Here is an 18538-nt window from a genome sequence, read left to right on the forward strand (position 1 = left end):
GTTCGACCGCCTCCTCCTCCGGCCCCAGGGGAGCCGCCCCCTGCCGGCCCGCGTCTTCCCGATGGATGTCAGGCGACTTGGTCCTTCAGTCCAGGTCTCACCGTCCAGTACCTCCTATACTCTGGTGATGCAGGTCTCCCCAGCAGTCGGGAATATGAGCTCTCCGAGTCGCCGTCCCCCCGCCGTCCACAGCGCCCGCAGTGTTCTCACCCGTCCCCACTACCTGCAAGCATCCAGACAGGGCAGCACACTGACAGAGGAAACCCCCAGCCATCAGGGAAGGGCACCCTAGATTCAGCAGGACCACGCGGCCCCGTAAGGATCCTCCCGCACCAGAGGTAGTCCAGCAAAGTCCTGCAGCCTACAGTGCCAGCCACCACTGGAGGGGGTCCAACAATTCATCACCAAGTGAGTAATCCAGGCCAGAGCTCCAGGCCTCTGCAAGTCACAGGGGCTTTATCATACCGGCAATAACCCCGGAACTACCCTGCCAGTCACCCCCCAGTCACCCTGCCAGTCACCCCCCAGTCACCCCCCAGTCCAGGGTGCCACAGCTCACTGCAGACAGGGGTTGGGCCTCATCAAACTTCCACCGCTGGCTCCGGAGGTCTGTCCCCAGCATCTCTGTCTATCCGCTGGCCAAATTAGGGGTAGCCGCACTCTGCCCAGCTCCTCAAGGCCAGGTCCCCTCCAGTGCCGCGGCACATCTCACCCTGGGGCCAGAGGCACAGTAGGCCCCCACTGCAGGCAGAGCCGGACCCCTGCCCACTGTCCAGCGAGCAGGCAGCAACCGACTCCGCTCTCCACAGTCAAGAATGGGGGCTCAACTCGCCAGCTCCAGTGTCTCTCAAGAGCTGCAGGAGCCAGAGTCCACAGAAGCCTCTCTTGTAATTCCCTAGGCACTATATGGTATTCCCTTCTTTTCTTGCAACTGACCATGCAGTGCGCCTTAAGGACCGAGTGTTTTCAGCACCCCCCGCTGGGGCCGCACCGTCCGCGGCCTCTGCTCCCTCCTCCAACACTCTGGAAGGGGGACCCCCGTGTCCGGCTCAAGGTGCCCACTTCAGAGCACGGGATCAATCAATGCCTCGCTGCAGGCAGTACCGGGCTCTCGCCCGTGTTACAACAAAGATTCAGCGGCTAAGCCTGTTCACTATGGCCGAGCGCAGAGGCCCGCCCCACCCCCAACCGGGCCGCAGTCTCCACTTGCAAGCCGCCAGGACCCCCGCCGGTCCTGTCCGCCGATGCTCCAGGCCGGGAACAGACCTCCCCCGCTCCTCCACCTCCTGCGAGTCACCGCAATGCCACAGTGGGACGCACCCGCGGGGGGGGGGGCCCAGGATCTCGCCGCCAGAGTCCCATAGCACTCCAGGCTACGTCTCCGCTCTGGCACTCCTCAGTTATCAAGTCACAGTGACGGGCGCCATTTTCTGGCCACGTAGGTCGGGTCCTCCTCCTCCCTGTTTCACCATTCGGCTCGGTCGGAGGCAGATCGCAAGCGCCCAGTTCCAGGTCGCGCAGGTTCCACAGCTGGATGTGCCCCCCCAGGGACACAGAAGAGCCAACACGGGTCGCCTTACAGGATAAGCGGTGAGGTCGGCATGGAGCCCTCAGCTCACGCGACCATCCTCATCGGCGTCCAAGCCACCCCCCGAAAAGAGGATAAAGGATCACTAACAAATAAAAGTACATCATCAGCATAAGCTAAAGGTTTAAAAATAACTTCTTTGATATTAATTCCAGTAATTCTGTTATATTTCCTAATGAAACTAAGTAAGCGTTCAATACCGAGAGTCTTGTACCTCTGAAAAGAGAAAATTGGTTTGAAATTTGACCATTAATAAATAAACGAGCAATAGGAGAAGAATATATAGCAGAAATCATATGGATAAACATGTCACCAAAATTAAAATATAATAAAGTACGAAATAAAAACTGCCAGTGAATTTTATCAAAAAGCTTTTTCAGCTTCTAATGGAAGAAAGCCTCATGGTGAAGATAAAGTGGATCCTTGTTCTATAAAATGAAGCAAAGTTCTTGTATTATTGGCAGAATATCTATTCTTCATAAAACCAGATTGATCCGGTGTGTAGTCGCCAAATATTAACTAGCTTTGTAGCTTGAAGAAATGATTTGAAAGCAAAAAAGCTTTAGGAGGTCTAAATTTAGTAAGTGATAATCTATCTAATAAGGGATCAAATATAATATTGAAATCTCTTCCAACGATAAGAGGAACTTTACCCAATTTAAGAACATTGTTTGTTATAATGGACCAAAAAGATGGGATCATCCGCAGTTATACATTTAGTAAAAACACGACTGAATTATGAATTTTAATTTTAGCTATAACATATCTGCTATCAGCATCAGAAGTTTTACTAAAAATTTGGTAATGTAGTCGTTTTACAAAAAGGATAGCAACACCATTTTTTTGCATTTGCAGGACAATGGACAATACTATCACCCCACTTTTTTTTCATATAATCTAAGATTTTGTCATCAATATGAGTTTCTTGTATAAAACAAATATCTGCTTTACAACTGCCAAGATAGTCTAAACTTTTTGTGCGTTTAACTGGATGGCGTAACCCCTTGACATTTAAAGAAACTATCTTGATATTATGAACATTAGCCATGATGAAAAGAAGGAAAAAGAAGATCAAGAGGAGGAGAGAAAAGTAATGAAAAAGTGTGAAAAATAGTAGCTCCAGAATCAGGTGAAACAGAGAGAATAGGTAAAAAAGAAAACAAACAAAACATGGAAAAACAACAAACAAGAAACATTAATACCAGGAATGAAACACACAAGTTTTACTGGAACCGTTGGAGCCCTCTGTGAAAATAAACTGTAAGTTTGTCAGAAATATACGAAACAGTAAAATTCAAGTAGCAGAGTCATGATTATCCATTTAGTGCTGTAAATGCTGATCCAGGAACAGTTTTAGTTCTTCAGGACGATGGAAGAAATGATCTTTCCAAATGCGCATTGGTGATAGGTCAAAAAGACCATATTTGAATCCGATACTTCTAAGCTTGGGACGAAAAGCAGTGAATTCCTTGCGAATTGAAACTGTCTCTTTAGCAAAATCTTGGTGTATAAAGATGTTATTTCCATTAACCATCAATAAAGCAATTTCTCGTGCTGCCTTTCGTATCAAGACCAAATGATGGTGTTGGAGAACTTTAAAATGAATTTGTCGAGGGTTTGTGTGATGAGGGTTATGATGAGATGGAATCCTATGAGCCTTATCAATTTCACATTTTTCTGGAAATTTGATGTTTAGGAGGCCAGGAATCCGATTTTCTAGATACAATCTGCAATTGGAACCGACAACATCTTCTGGTAAATTGAAAATGTGCAAGTTATATTGTCTGTTATGATTTTCCATGTCCAATATGACTTAGGAGATATTTTTGCCACAAGTGGAAAGAAAGCATCAATTTTAACTTTATTGTCTTGTATTTTAATTGAATTATCAAAGATTTTCGTAGACATACATGTCTTTGCATACATTTTTAATCTCTGACGCAATTGTATCTGTATTAACACAGAGAGCCTGAATTTCATCAAGAATTTATGTCAAAGAAGGTTCAGTTGACTCTACTACTTGATTTGACTGGATGTGGAGAAACTTGCTGCCTCCTTTTATTACGAAGAGAATGCACATTTCATTTCCATTTTCTTAAATAAAGAATTATAATTGTAGAGCAATGTATAATTAAGGAAGAAGCAGAGTATTGATGAGAAAAGAGCTTGAAAATGACTGGTGCAGCAGCTAAAACAGACTGTGGCAGTGGCTAGGCCACAGCCAGGCCCTCTCTTGAGTACTTACTGACAGACAAGCTGGGCAGTACCTCGATGCAGAGCTGGGTGCTGGAGCAGGAAGGAGGAAAACACCACTTCTGCTGAAGAAATACGCTGAAACAACCTCACAGCAACACGTAAGGGCTTCATAACACAGCAACCTCATGCAGAATAAAATTCTGACAGAAACATCATTGTTATTTATATAAAAATGGGCGAAAACGAGTGGAGATTACCGGGAAGCAGCCATCTTGTTCGTGCTCTCGCACGTCTCCTGATATTAATGCAGTTTTAATGGGTGTATGTATTGTATTAGCACATGTATTAATGTATATGTCAATGTATATATTGGCTTATTTATTTTTTTAGGACATCTCTTGTGATGTTTCTTTTAGGTGTGTAATGAGTGTGCCTTTTACCTAATATTGCTGTAATAATGAAATTAAGCATTCTGACTGCCCTACGTTTGCTTAATTTAGTAAACACTGTCACTGTCGCTGCTCCTGTCTCTCTCTCCCTGTCTCTCCATCTGGTGTAGATTACTGCAGCTCCCTCCTAGAGAGGGCTAACCTGCTCAGTCACCTGGAGCCCCCTGCGGACAACAGTCTCTCTGAGCTGATAGGAAGCTGCCATCCTGCGCTGGATGGATGGGGAGAGGAGCCACTGATATACCTCTCTCCCATCACTCACATTCCTCTCACACTCCACCCACACTACTCACCCTCAACTCAAACCGCTCACCCTGCACTTATACTATTGACAAACCGCTCACCCCATACTCACACGCCTCTTACCCTCCACCCTCACCTCTAACCCTCAACTCAAACCGCTCACCCCATACTCACACGCCTCTTACCCTCCACCCTCACCTCTAACCCTCAACTCAAACCGCTCACCCTATACTCCCACACATCTTACCTTCTACAGAGTAACATCTTTCAACCTGTACAGTCCCACATTTCACATTCTGCACTGAGCACATCGATCACTTTCACCCTGCACTCGGACTCTTATTAACCTTCATTCATGCGCCACTGACCCTGCACAGAGAGCAGTCAGATCATTCTCTCTGCACTCATTCATTGCTCCCACCCCTCTTATTATTAATCCCATAGGAGTAACCTAATGAATTTGCCACTGCTTGTTTTTTATGTCTCTACTTACCTCTTGAGATCCTGAGCATGGAAAGGATCAAATTACAACTTCTTTCTTTTGCAAGTATTACAAACATGGCCTTTGGATCTGGTTCACCAGGTAAAGCAGTTGGACAAGCTTGAAAGATTGACTTTGCAGCAAAAGCCTTTGGTGCAGGGATGGGTCAGAGAAATACAGATACACTACCTCGAGGTGTTAGCATCCACAACAGGAAGCACCAGACTTTCTCTTCTTCTCTGTGTAGCATTCTGTATCTCTACTGAAGTGACCTGTAACTCTCTAAGTTACTTTTCAAGTCATGATGGGGTTTTGTTCTGGGTTCAGTTATAATGTTTAAAACTGTCAATATCCCAGGGTGTTTCTCTTTGTATTTCACAAAGGTGTTTTCTGGTTTGATAACATAACAAGTCCACAGGTCTCACAGTGTAACACTTTTCTTTTTACACGCTACTGCATACCAATCTGACCCAAAGAGGCTCATATTGTTCAATTAATAAACTCACATTTCCTTAAAAATGCAACTTCTGTCTCTGTCTGTGTACTCCAACAGAAACAGACAAAACGCAAATCCGGGCGTCTATTAAAAACTCCTGAAAAACTCCACTGAATTACACTGATTCTTTTTTAAGGAACCAAAAGCAATCTAAATGTTTTTACCTAACTAATAAAAAGATAATCGGGATTTTCCAAGTGCTATTTCTGGAAAGTCATAATTGTATTAAAGAGATGGAGGCGAGAATTATACCTTCTTCCTTGTCATTTATTAACATAGCAGCGAGATAAACAAACAATGAATTAAAAAGCAAAACTACAGTTCCCAGATCTCCCTGGTGTTATTACTACTAATATATAATACACAGGTGCTCATTAGTTCTGGTATAAAAACACCTCTTGTGGCCTCCAGGGACACCTTCCTTGCTTATGAAAGAGTTCATCCAACTTGTCTAAGAGCAGGAACAGAAAAAAGTAGACTCAGATGAACATCACCAGAGAGGACGCACCCACTCTCTGAAATCTTTGTCGTCAGTGGTTTGGTTGGACGAGTGTACATTTTGCAACAGGAGAAAACATGCAACTAGACACTATGTAAAAAAAGGAGGACTCAGAAGAAATCATTCTCTTAGCAATTGGATAATGCTCATCTCCTTGTCTTTAATAAAATTAGGACTTTTCAGCAATAGCTCTTGGAAAATCCTGATTTTATCTCAAGAAATAGAGGTTCCTATTATGCTTGTTTGAAGCTTCTAAACAACTGTAAGAGCAACATTCGAAATGGGGTTATAGTAGAATATGTTTAAAGTAGAAACAGAAGACTAATTAGCTGATTGCCGACACCTTCCATTCAAGTTGAAGATTGCCAGACGAGATGAGAACGTCAAAGTGGATTTTAGAGGAGATGAGGACAACTGAGCGGAAGAATATGGGAAAGCCGCGGATGTTTGAAGAACATCTGGATACCAGATTTGGGACAATCAGAATGGAGTAATTATGTTCACTGAAAACAACTCTTGTTTGATTTTTGAGAGACATCAGAAGATCAAAGGAAAAAGAGGAACCACTTACAGGCATGGCTGGCTTCACATTTGGATCAAGGACTCATTAGCTAACGGATCTGGTCTCCAGCTGTAAAATTGGGGAAGTTGATTGTTCAGTCGAGAGGCAAAGAGATCTATTTTACAGGGACCCCCAAACTTCCTGAATGCAAAAGAAAACTGGAACATGGAGCTACCAATCACTGTCTCTGAAGTGATAGGGACACTAATCCGCCACTGAGTACATTTGACCCGAGATATTTTCTGCCATAGTAGATGTGTGGTGGAGGAGACAAAAAGCCCAGAATCGCTATGCTCGGTTCACTAAGAGTTTGGACCAGGTGCCCAAGGTGGTTGATATAATGGACACCTGTTAGATAGTCCATCAAAATCATTTTTTGTGAACGATTGGATCACAATGGAGCCTGCAAGCCATTCTAAATAATATATGTCCATTGTGATCTCCCACTAAGACCATTCACCTCCAGTCAAGAATTGGCCGAATCTTGCACCCCACCCTGACAAACTTTCATCTGACTCTATTCATAGATTTGGTGAAGAATTCAAAGTTGACCTTCCATTCCATGCTTGAAGATGTTCTAACCACCAATGAGCATCTGACTAAAAACTTTTCTCAACTTTCGAAGTTTTAATCTTTGAAGACCGCTGTAGTGTAGAGACCCCAGTAAAACACGTGTATTCATGAGGCTTGGAGACCTATTATGCAAGCTTATTATCAGAGGAGAGAGATAAGCGAGGCAGCAAATAATTAAGATACTGCTTTTATGATGATAACAAGTTTGGAATAATGTAAAATTTATAAAAACATTATATTGCAAATTAAAACATTAAACTATTTAAAAAAAATTAATGTACAATTCCCAATACAATAATTACAACATTAGGGAAAATGTTGGATAGCAAAATAATTACATTTGCTATTCCAACTCCAGTGAGTGCAACAGTAGGGAAAGTGTTGGATAGCGGAGGGGTAAAAATTACAATTCCCACTCCAAATAGTGCAACAGTAGGGAAAGAATTGGATAGCGGAAGGGTAAAAATTACAATTCCCACTCCAGTGAGTGCAACAGTAGGGAAAGTGTTGGATAGCAGAGAATTCTTTTTACAAATAACATTTAAACAATTGAAAAAAATTAAATAATCTAAAAAAAAAAATAGACAATATTTTAAAAACATATGATTAAATATATTAAACTTATAAAAAAGGACACATATCATAATATTAATTACATATAACAAAAAGGTACCAATATTATTTAAAATAAATTAATCAATACATTTATAAACAGTATTTATTTAAAAGGTGAAAATATTAACAAATAAACAAATGATTTAAAACATAAATGTATTTATTTTATTTCCTACCCTAGAACACAACACCAATACAAAAAAGACTTCAACATTTTTATTTAAAATTATTTCCATAATTAACATAAATAATAATGAATTTAAAAAATATTAATAAAAAAGATGAATGGCGAAGGGTCTAGTACTATGCCAAGAAAATATCTCAAAACACACATGGCTTACATGACCCTGCATCGCCTTAACGTGACATATGGAGAGGAGGTTCGTTCTTGCCCCAGGTGCTCTCATCCGGACGCAGACTTGGTGTGGCGTCCTGAAGCCTTTTTGGGAGGCAGTCCTGGGTAAGTTGGCAGAGGTACAAGGTAGAGATTTACCTCACACAATACAGACATGCATTTTGGGTCTTTTTCCTAGACCACCGACTCGCAAGTTGGGGAACAGACTCCTAGACTTAGCGCTGGGGCTGACGAAAACCAGTAGTGCAATGGAATGGAAATCTACCAGGGGACCTCAGTTTTTGACCTGGTATAGAAATGTGGTTATGTGGGGTGGAGCGGAGCTGAGGGTAGGGTACTCGGCTGGGAGGTGCCTAAGGGTATGAGGAAGCTCCCCATAGCAGGACAATGGAGGGAAGTGCTGGCGACCTGGGTGAATCCAGAGGGACGGGAGGTGAGGGAGAGGGGGTAGGGCGCCAAATCAGGCGCGAGTACACATCAAGTGGCGATTTAGATTAAATCACCTATTGTTTTGTTGAGAAGACTTGAGGCTCTGATGGTGCAGTACGTCCAACTGTTGGGCGAGAGAGAGCTTACTGATCTTTTGCAGCCTGGAGGAGGCAACCTTATTAGAAGCTATGAACCTCTTCCATGTGTGTTAACTCGCTTGCTCTAAGTTGCATCTTTTTCATATTAATATCCCTCACCACAAGCCGATATGGACATGTATGATATGTGTCCCCCTCTGCTGAAGGTCTTTCATTTGTTTTCTTTTCCCTTGCCCCAGTTGGGTCATTTTTTGGATTCACCTTCGTTTTCTTTGTCATTGGTAATCGATTTAAATCCTTGAAGTAGAATTTCGCACATCTGATACATTATTTGGGCATTCTGAACTATCAGAGGTTGACCCCGCACGGCGCATTGTAAGGTACTAAATATTAAGGACCTTGTCCCGGAAATTATGGTCAGGATTCTGCTCTGTGGTTATGCTGATATTTGGTTTTCGGAATGTCTTGATTATGCTTATTTCATGAGCCGTGTATTGTTGAAAATTCAAAAAGCCAATAAAGAAACTTAAAAAAAAATAGATAAACATTCATTAGGTACACATTCTTTAACACTATAATATCCACAACTCACACCCAAAAATAATTACACAATTACCATAATGAATTACTAATTAATTAATGTAAATTAATTTACCACCAATGAATATGGTATCAATAAAAAATAAATTACTTCCCACCCTTCCCACCATTTACACCTTTAAACACCGCAACATACACCTTCAATTCATTACAGAATAACAGAATTAATTACTAATTAATTCATTTAAATTAATTAACATCTAATTATTTATTCATCAATAAAAAGTATATTACTTCCCACCCTTCCCACCATTTACACCTGAAAACACCCCAGTACACACCTAAAATGTATTACACAATTACCACCACTAATTACTGATTAATTAATTAAAATTAATTAACAACGAATTATTAAATTATTAATAATAAATTAATTTACACATATTACACTATAACAAAACAAATATTAATAAATAAAAATTATTCAATACATGTAATATAATTAAATTACTTCCCAGTTGATTCCCCTATAAACCCACAACTCACTACGGAACTAAAAACACAAACTTCTAATAAAAAAAGAATAACTATTAAAAATCATCAATAGATTTTATATAATTAAATTACTTCCCACCCTATTCCCATATAAACCCACATCCTGCTACGGAACTAAAAACGTAAAATTCAAATAAAAGCAAATTAATAGCTACAAAAATTTGAACACATCTAATAAAAATTCTTAATTTTTATACAAAACATCACACATATAAAATATACACCAAAGTACATAACATTAATAAAAATTGATATTTTCAACAACTATATTTTTGCAAATGGTATCAAACACTTCGATATTTTTTAGATCGATGTTACTTACCTAAAATCAATATTCTTGACCACGAGAATGTGTCTGTCGATATTCCTGACCCACAATATTTTTGACACAATATTTGTGCAATTCTATATTTTTTACTCGATATTTTGTCTCTGCACCACAGGCGTCTCATTAGTCCTGTTGCTGTGACTGCTTATGTAAGAGTATCAAACAATAAAAAAGCTGGTTGGACTAGTTTGTACTGCTTGAGGATGGCCATTTATGAAATGTAGTTCTGTCTTTAGAAGTTTTGCACATTTTTGGTACGATTTCCCTGTAGCATAGGTTTGTTTCCCTTGCAGTGTTACTATTAATCCATTACATGAACATTTGAACTTGCACTCCAGGACTCACTGAACTGGCATAATGCGGAGTGAGCGCCTTGAGCAGAGTCTATCTTGTAAGTGTATCCGCCAACAGTGGTAACTGAACCCTGCAGGTGGGAAAAATGTTAATGGGTGTGAGATGAACACTGTGGGACTAAATCTGCTTGCAAAAGTCATGGGTTTTAAACAATTTATTTATTTATTTATTTATTTATTTATTTATTTATTTGTGCAATTTTATATAGCGCAAACTTTACCCGAAGGTGTCAGAGCGCTTTACATAGGATCCAGTTGAAAACATAAGGAGTTCAAGTTCAAGTTCGGGCATTTATACAGCGCACTACTCACCCAGAGGGTCTCAAGGCGCTTGGGGAAGCCAGGTTTTAAGTTCTTTTCTGAAGGAGATGTGGTTTTGAGTAAGGCGGAGGTGAGTGGGGAGTGAGTTCCAGGTCTTGGCAGCCAGGAAGGAGAAGGATCTGCCACCCATGGTGGATTTTCGGATGTGCGGGACTGCGGCGAGGGCTTGAGTGGATGATCTTAGTTGGCGGGTGGGTTTGTAGAAGGACAGTCGAGTGTTGAGGCATTCGGGTCCTAGATTGTAGAGGGCCTTGTGTGCGTGGGTGAGAAGACGGAACGTAATTCTTTTGTTGACGGGAAGCCAGTAGAGGTCTTTTAGGTGTCCGGTGATGTGATCTTGGCGAGGGATGTCCAATATGAGTCTCGCTGATGCGTTTTGGATGCGTTGGAGTTTTTTCTGTAATTTTGCTGTGATTCTGGCTTATAGTGTGTTACCATAATCCAGTCGACTCGTGACCAGTGTGTGGGTGACAGTCTTTCTTGTCTCGAGGGGGATCCAGCGGAAGATCTTTTTGAGAATGCGAAGTACGTTGAAGCAGGAGGATGAGACTGCGTTGACTTGTCTGGACATCGAGAGAGAGGAGTCTAGGATGAAGCCAAGGTTACATGCGTGGTCTGTGGGTGTGGGTGCTGTGCCCAGAGCGGAAGACCACCAAGAGTCGTCCCAGGCAGAGGGGGAAGATCCTAGGATGAGCACCTCCGTTTTGTCTGAGTTGAGTTTTAGGCGGCTATGTTTCATCCATTCGGCTACTTCTTTCATGCCCTTGTGAAGATTGGTTTTGGCGGTGTTAGGGTCTTTGGTGAGGGAAAGGATTAATTGGGTGTCGTCGGCGCAAGAGATGATGTTGAGGTTGTGTTGGCACGCGATGGATGCGAGTGGGCTCATGTAAACGTTGAAGAGGATGGGACTGAGTGATGATCCTTGTGGTAAACCACAGATGACTTCAGTGGCCTCTGAGTTGAATGGGGGAAGTCGGACTCTTTGAGTTCTCCCGGCGAGGAACGAGATGATCCAGCCCAAGGCTTTTCCTTGTATGCCGATGTTGCTGAGGCGTTGTATAAGGGTGCTGTGGCAGACTGTGTCGAAAGCGGCGGAGAGGTCGAGTAGAATGAGGGCCGCTGTTTCTCCGTTATCCAGTAGTGTTCGGATGTCGTCTGTCGCTGCAATGAAGGCGGTTTCGGTGCTGTGTTTGGCTCGAAATCCGGATTGAGATGGATCGAGGGAGTTGTTGGATACAAGGAAGGCGGCGAGCTGGCTGTTGACGGCTTTCTCAATGAATTTGGCGGGGAAAGAGAGGAGGGATATGGGTCGGTAGTTTTTAAGTTCAGAGGGGTCTGCTGTGGGTTTCTTCAAGAGGGCGCTGAGTTCGGCGTGTTTCCAGCTTTCTGGGAAGGGGGCAGAGTTGAACGAGCAGTTGATGACATCACGGAGATGGGGTGCGATGATGGAGTCAGCTTTGTTGAAGATGTGGTAGGGGCAGGGGTCGGTTGGCGAGCCAGAGTGGATTGAGTTCATTAGGCGGATGGTGTCATCAGTGGTGATTGGGTTCCAGGCGCTAAGGTTGTTAGTTGGCGGAGTAGGATCTGAGGGGGGTGGGGAGGGTTGATCGCTGTGAGTGTTCTCGAAGCTGTTGTGGATGTCGGCAATTTTGCTGTAGAAGAAGGAGGAGAACGCATCGCAGAGGTCTTGGGAGGGAGTGATGTCGTTAGATGCTGCGGTGGGGTTGGTGAATTCTTTGACGATGTTGAAAAGTTCCTTGCTGTTGTGGGTGTTGTTGTCGAGACGATCCTTGAATGCTGATTTCTTGGCGGATCGAATCAGTTGGTGGTGTTTGCGGGTGGCTGCCTTGAGGGTGGCCATGTTGTCGGTGGTTGGGTTTTTTCTCCTTGTTTTCTCCAGGGTGCGGCATAGCTTCTTGGATTTTTTAAGGTCATCATTGAACCAGGGAGCCTTTTTGCTGGCTGATTTGATCTGGTGCTTTTTCAGGGGTGCTAATTCGTCAGCACTGTGGGTGATCCAATGCTTGAGATTGGTGGCCGCTTGGTTTGGGTCCAAAGAGAGGGTGGGAGGGTTTTGGTTGAGTGATGTGAGGAGTTGGTTGGAGGTGATTTTGTTCCAGTTTCTCCGAGGAATAGGTTGTGGGCGGTTGTGGGTCAGGGTGGTTTTGTAGCTGAAGTGAACACAGCTGTGGTCCGTCCAATGGAGAGCTGTGGTGCGATCGAAGGAAATGTGCTTGCTGGAGGTGAAGATAGGGTCGAGTGTGTGTCCGGCTACATGGGTGGGGGTGTCAATAAGTTGTTTGAGTCCGAGATTGGCCAGGTTGTCCAGAAGGGTGGAGGTGTTGCTGTCGTGTTTGTTTTCAAGGTGGTAGTTGAGGTCTCCTAAAAGAATGTAGTTCTCGGAGGCGAGGGCATGTGGGCTGATGAAGTCAGTGATGTCATCGCTGAATTGAGTGCGGGTTCCTGGAGGCCTATAGATGAGGGTGCCTCTAAGTGTGGTCCTAGGGTCGGTGTGGATCTGAAAGTGGAGATGTTCGGCGGTTGCAAGATTATCGTCGGAGCTGGTCGTGATTTTGGACTGACGGTTACATGCGTAAAAAGATTGCAAATTTTTGCATTACATAAGAACCAGTTGAAAGCATACGGAATTAGCATTACATGCGTTACAAAAAAGGTACACACAGAAAAAATTGTAAATGTACAAGAAATAAATCACACAAGGAGGAAATACAAATGGATATACTCTAGGCCTATACTAGTGATATCTCTATCAACATAGGGAGGGGATATACATGGATATACTCTAGAAGTCACATAGGAGACTAGTCGTTAGAGTTATCTCTATATACATAGGGAAGGGATAGACATGGATATACTCTAAGAGTCACATAGGCTACAGCATATACTAATGATTAGAGTTATCTCTATATACATAGAGTAAGGATACACATGGATATACTCTAAGAGTCACATAGGAATGGTAGAGAGTAGAAAGGTCTACTGCATATACTAGTGATTAGAGTTATCTCTATATACATAGGGAAGGGATAGGACTGGATATACTCTAAGAGTCACAGAAAAGGGCAGTCACGTGAGATAAACGAGAGAGGGAAGCAGATAGTGGTGAATAAGACAGTGAGGAGTGTGTCAGAGGCAACAGGAGGGACAGTAGGAAAGTCGAAAGGACAGAGGGGGAGGTCAGAGAACGCTAAAATGGCGGAGGAGAAAGGTAGAAGAAGAGGCGAGTCATACAGAGAAAATGGCGGGAGCACAAAGGTCCAAGTCCGAAAGTCCAGGAAGAGGGCTGACATAGCCAGCAGGTCCAGGGGGAGAAGGACAGTCCGCAGCAAAGTCGCAGCCTCATCGTTCAAGAGGAGCTGGGGCAGAGGAGATCAATCCGGAGACCAGAGGGTCAGGGGAGAAAGACCACAGGCGCCCAGGCAGAGATGGGAGGCAGCAAAGTTTGAAACTTGTTAGAAAGTTTGAGCTTGCGGTCATCCGGCTCGGTGGGGGTGAGAGTTTGCCAGGGGGTGAAGGCCATGTCACGCTTTGGCCGTGAGGCGCCGCACGGCAGCCGGTGCGTTGTGTGTGGATTCAGCCGCAAGCAGTGTGGACTCCGGGAGCAGCGGCACATTCAGAACACTGGTGCCATGCGGGGGGAGGGGTGAGTGATCCGGAGATCCGGCCCGTGTTGCAGGACCACAGGGCATTCTGGTAATGGCAGTGGCCCCAAACCGGCAGCAGATTTCTGCCTGATTTTCCTTCCCTTCTGCTGATGTCAACAAGCGCACGGTTTGTCTGATGCCACTTTCATTAACACCATCCCTGCAAAATATCACGTGACATCACTTTCGGTGAAATAATCTGGAAGTTGAAGGATGCATGATGTCACTGCCTCTTCCGCTGTGAATTTTGTGGATTGAGTGCCCCGCCTGTAATGTTTCTGTTGTTGTAAGTAGCTTATATTTCTGCACAAACAATCCTTCTTGTACTGTAGTGATTTTTCAGCCAAAGATGTCTCAAATCTCCAAGCGACCTCATCACTCAAAGCAACACGCTAGAATGCCAGTTCTTGTTAGTACTGATTAAGGGCTGGGGAAAGAGAACTGTTTTGTTATCAATCCGCTAGATGGCGCTCTAGACCTGCATCACAAAATGTCTTACCCTGATAACTTTGAAAACAGTTCTGAAACATTGGCTTCCGTCATGATGACACATGCTCACAGTTGATTAGGGGTGTGAAAAATCTGCATAATTTGCTTTTGCACTATTACAAGGCATTTTGGGAAAATTACATTAGATTACTCAGAATTACGCAAAATCCAAATCTGCCTTTTTTAGCTTTATTTTAGCACGACATTCGTACTTCTTTTTCGACTTGGGGGCTTATTTCGTGCTAAAAAATAAAGCAAGGCACAGTTACCGTGAACAAGTCACTCGTATTTGTGGAACCTCCGACTCTATAGAGGGGTAGGTGTGGGGTATCTGCGTAGGTCAGTAAGGCTGCGTCACAACGCAATGCACTGGCGACCCCCAAACCCAGTCGGAGCACTCCAGAGAACCACTGCACAGATACTCGGTCCGTGCCGTCAGCCACATGCGCTGACGTCACCTTTTATTAAATACTCCCTGGTCCGCGCCTGGCTCCGGGAGGTGCATGCAAACAATGTATGGTAGCGGCCGGGTGGCTCACCGCATCATTGTGGTTGTTTGCACTGTTCCTGCGCTCTTGTGCTGTAAGTTTACCACAAATGTTAGTGCAATTACGTGTCGTAAGGGAATCATTTAAGCGATTTTGCATAACGAGGGCAATGCAAAAATTCCAAACTTAAATGGCTTACGTTGGCGTAGTTTAAAAATGTCACCCCGGCCACCTGTTGATCAGACACTGACTGATATAGAATGTCACTACTCCCCACTGTCTGCAGGCAGATGTGTGGCACTACCAATGGAGGGAGTGACCAAATGAAGAACCATTGGCAAAGCCAATACACCTCACTTCAATAATGCAAGTGCTAAACGATTGGTTTTGCCAATACTTGTTTGTAAAGTGTGTCTTTTTAAAAGTTAAAGAAGTTAAGGAAGAGCAAACTGATATCCTAAGGTATCCCCAAACACAACCCTGAAGTCACTGTTTTCAATCTTTGTACACAGTATGGTTTATCTTTCAAATATTATGCAGGAAACTCTGAACAGATTTTAAAAAAGCCTGTTGCCCGTGACCCAGATAAGGAATTAACACACTGGATAAGTTTCAGGTAGTTAGAAGAACATAACAGCTGTCTGGGAACAGTAACAGGAAAGTGCTTTCCATATGCTTTCCAAGTGACTAGGACCAGGTACCAATGCTGCAGACATTTGGCGCTCCCCAGCAGCCCGGAGAGGACATTCATGGGCCCCCGGGAGAAGATACACCTTTTCAATCACTCTGAGTACATCTTTGGCCTCCAACACAAGTATAAAGAGTCCAGAAGCATGCCCCACCTCCATAGATGCAGCCTCTGTGTGCTGCGGCCTGGCTTTCATGCAACATGTGAAAGGAAGGATATAAAAAAACAAAAAAACCCAATGAAATCTGATCTTTAGTCAATCCTGGCAACAATATCTCTGTTGCTGTGATTTAAGGGATGAGCTGGAAAGGTGGGGAGCAGTACAGTGAGCGTAAGGAAAGGAGATGTGAGGAGGGAAGCAGCACATGGGGGAGAGAGCAAGAAAACACGTGCCCTCCCATGCAGGGCTCAAAGAAAAAGGAAAAAGTAGTTCATTGATGAGAGCCGTGAAAAAATATATTAGGTTACAATGCAAACAAATACAATGCATGTCTTTACAACACGGTTTTCACATCGCAACTACCATTACATCGCATGGTTTTACAACGCATGCCATTACAACGCATTTTTAAAAACTACCATTACAAAGCATACCATTACAATGCTTACCTCTATAACGGATGCCATTACGATGCATAATACTTTTAGGGTAACAGTGGGATAAGTGTTGGATAGTATAGGGGTAAAAAATACTATTCCCCCTCCAGTGAGTGCAACAGTAGGGAAAGTGTTGTATAGTGTAGGGGTGAAAATTATTATTACCATGTACCCCAAAACCCATACCCACCCTAAAACTAGAAAATCTCCATTACTTATCTTATAATGCGTTGTAGTGACATGCGTTGTAATGGCATGCGTTGTAATGGCATGCGTTGTAATGGCATGCGTTGTAGTGACATGCGTTGTAATGACTGCATTGTATTGGCATGCGTTGTAAAGGCAGTTGCATTGTAACAGCTGCGTTGTAAAGGTAGTGCGTAGTAATGACTGTGTTGTAATAGTTGTTTCCCGCCGTGGAAGGATATACATCTTCCAATCAAAAGGCTGGTAACAAAGCTACCCTCTAGTGAAGGCACAAACAAAGGGAAAGGAAGGAAAGCCATTGAATAAGAAGCAACAACATGAGATTGACAAGAAAGTAAACAAATAATAAGCAATGCAAAGATCCAAAGTGTTGGAATTGTACACAATAGGTCTTTGACAACAGACAGCTAAACTCTGTCTTTGGGTGGCATCTAATGACACTTCAAAGAGGCCTTGTGTCTTCTAGAGCAACCGGTGAGGAACGGAAGTTTTAAGGTCGACTCTTTTCTCATTCCAGGATCTGGCTGCAGCAGTTAAGAAGATAGACAACTTTTTTGAGATTAATCTGACTGAAGAGCAAATGCAGGTAATCACAGAACGAGGCCACTTCAAAGCCATGAAAGAAAAGTCTCCAGAGACGCACGGAATCTTGGGCTCCCATGTTTTTCGAAAAGGTACGTTTGCAAATATCTTTTTAATCACAAATGGTATCGTGGTCGATGGGCTTTTCATAGTGCTTCGGTTCAGAGCCAGGAACTGTGGCTCTCAAATTGCTACTCGGCTTTGCACCATGTACACCGCAGGGTACATTGAGCAAGACAACATGGCCTCTCCTTTCAGAGGAGTCCAGCGATGGGCATGGTCCAGCTACCCAAGCAACCAGGGAGTGTGTAAAGTTTAGAAGACCTGCTCAATAGTCTACACTGTGCTCCCACAAATGATGTTTATCCACACCATGTGCTCTGTCCTGGGGCCCAATAGCATGGAGGTGGACGGATACAATTTGACTTCTTGCCTGGTCCCCGCGTGTTCTTCGATGCCACACTGCGTTTACATATTTTTCTGCCTTTGCCAGTGGTATCATGGCGGCCAGGTTGGGTAGGTGCTTCTCCACTGGTTTTGTACCATTATTCAGCTGCTGGGACGCCTGGCTGTGGCCGGTGAACCCTCCTTGACCCCGGTGCGTGTGCACTCAGTTGCCCCTGAGTGTGTGAGGCTGGTGAAGACCTGTGAAGGTTGCCTGGACTTAACATTGGATTATTTATTTTTATGTCCTGTGGTCTCTTTTGTAGAAGGTAAAACTGTGACCAAATTAGTTGCAAAAAAGTATATTTGGCTATTGATTATCTATGACAAACGATTCCTTTGCAAGACTAACATTGTAGCTTTGAAGAGAGGAAATTGGAGGCTGAAGAAAGAGGATTGTAAGGAAAAGGAAGTAGGAGAAACCAGGAGAAGAGACAAGAGATGGGAAGATGAACAGAGGGTTACAGAGGATAGGAAATTAGGGAGGGGAGTGAGAGGAGAGAAAAAGAAGGAGAGCAGAAAGCAAACCGATGGAAGCATGGATAAATAGGGAATGTAGGAGAAACAGTATGGAGGAGGGAACAGCAGAAAGCAGAAGCAAGAAAGAGGATGACAAACTCATAGAGAAGACATGTTGAGAGGAAGGAGAGACAGGCTGATAGCAAAGGAGGAGCAAGTGGGAAAAAGATGGCAAAAG

At 43.6% G+C, this 18538-nt stretch overlaps 1 protein-coding gene across 1 annotated transcript in view; it reads left to right on the forward strand.

Moving 5' to 3' along the window:
• Window positions 1-18538, forward strand: part of LOC147672973 (sulfotransferase 6B1-like) — a 230202-nt gene that overhangs the window by 201469 nt on the left and 10195 nt on the right. The window contains exon 6 of the mRNA XM_086947849.1: window positions 17333-17489. Coding sequence (XP_086803975.1) covers window positions 17333-17489 — 157 coding nt within the window. The remainder of the gene's footprint in view (window positions 1-17332; window positions 17490-18538) is intronic.

The sequence above is a fragment of the Lissotriton vulgaris genome (assembly GCF_964263255.1).
Source record: "Lissotriton vulgaris chromosome 7 unlocalized genomic scaffold, aLisVul1.2 SUPER_7_unloc_1, whole genome shotgun sequence".
NCBI classification, from domain to species: Eukaryota; Metazoa; Chordata; class Amphibia; order Caudata; family Salamandridae; genus Lissotriton; species Lissotriton vulgaris.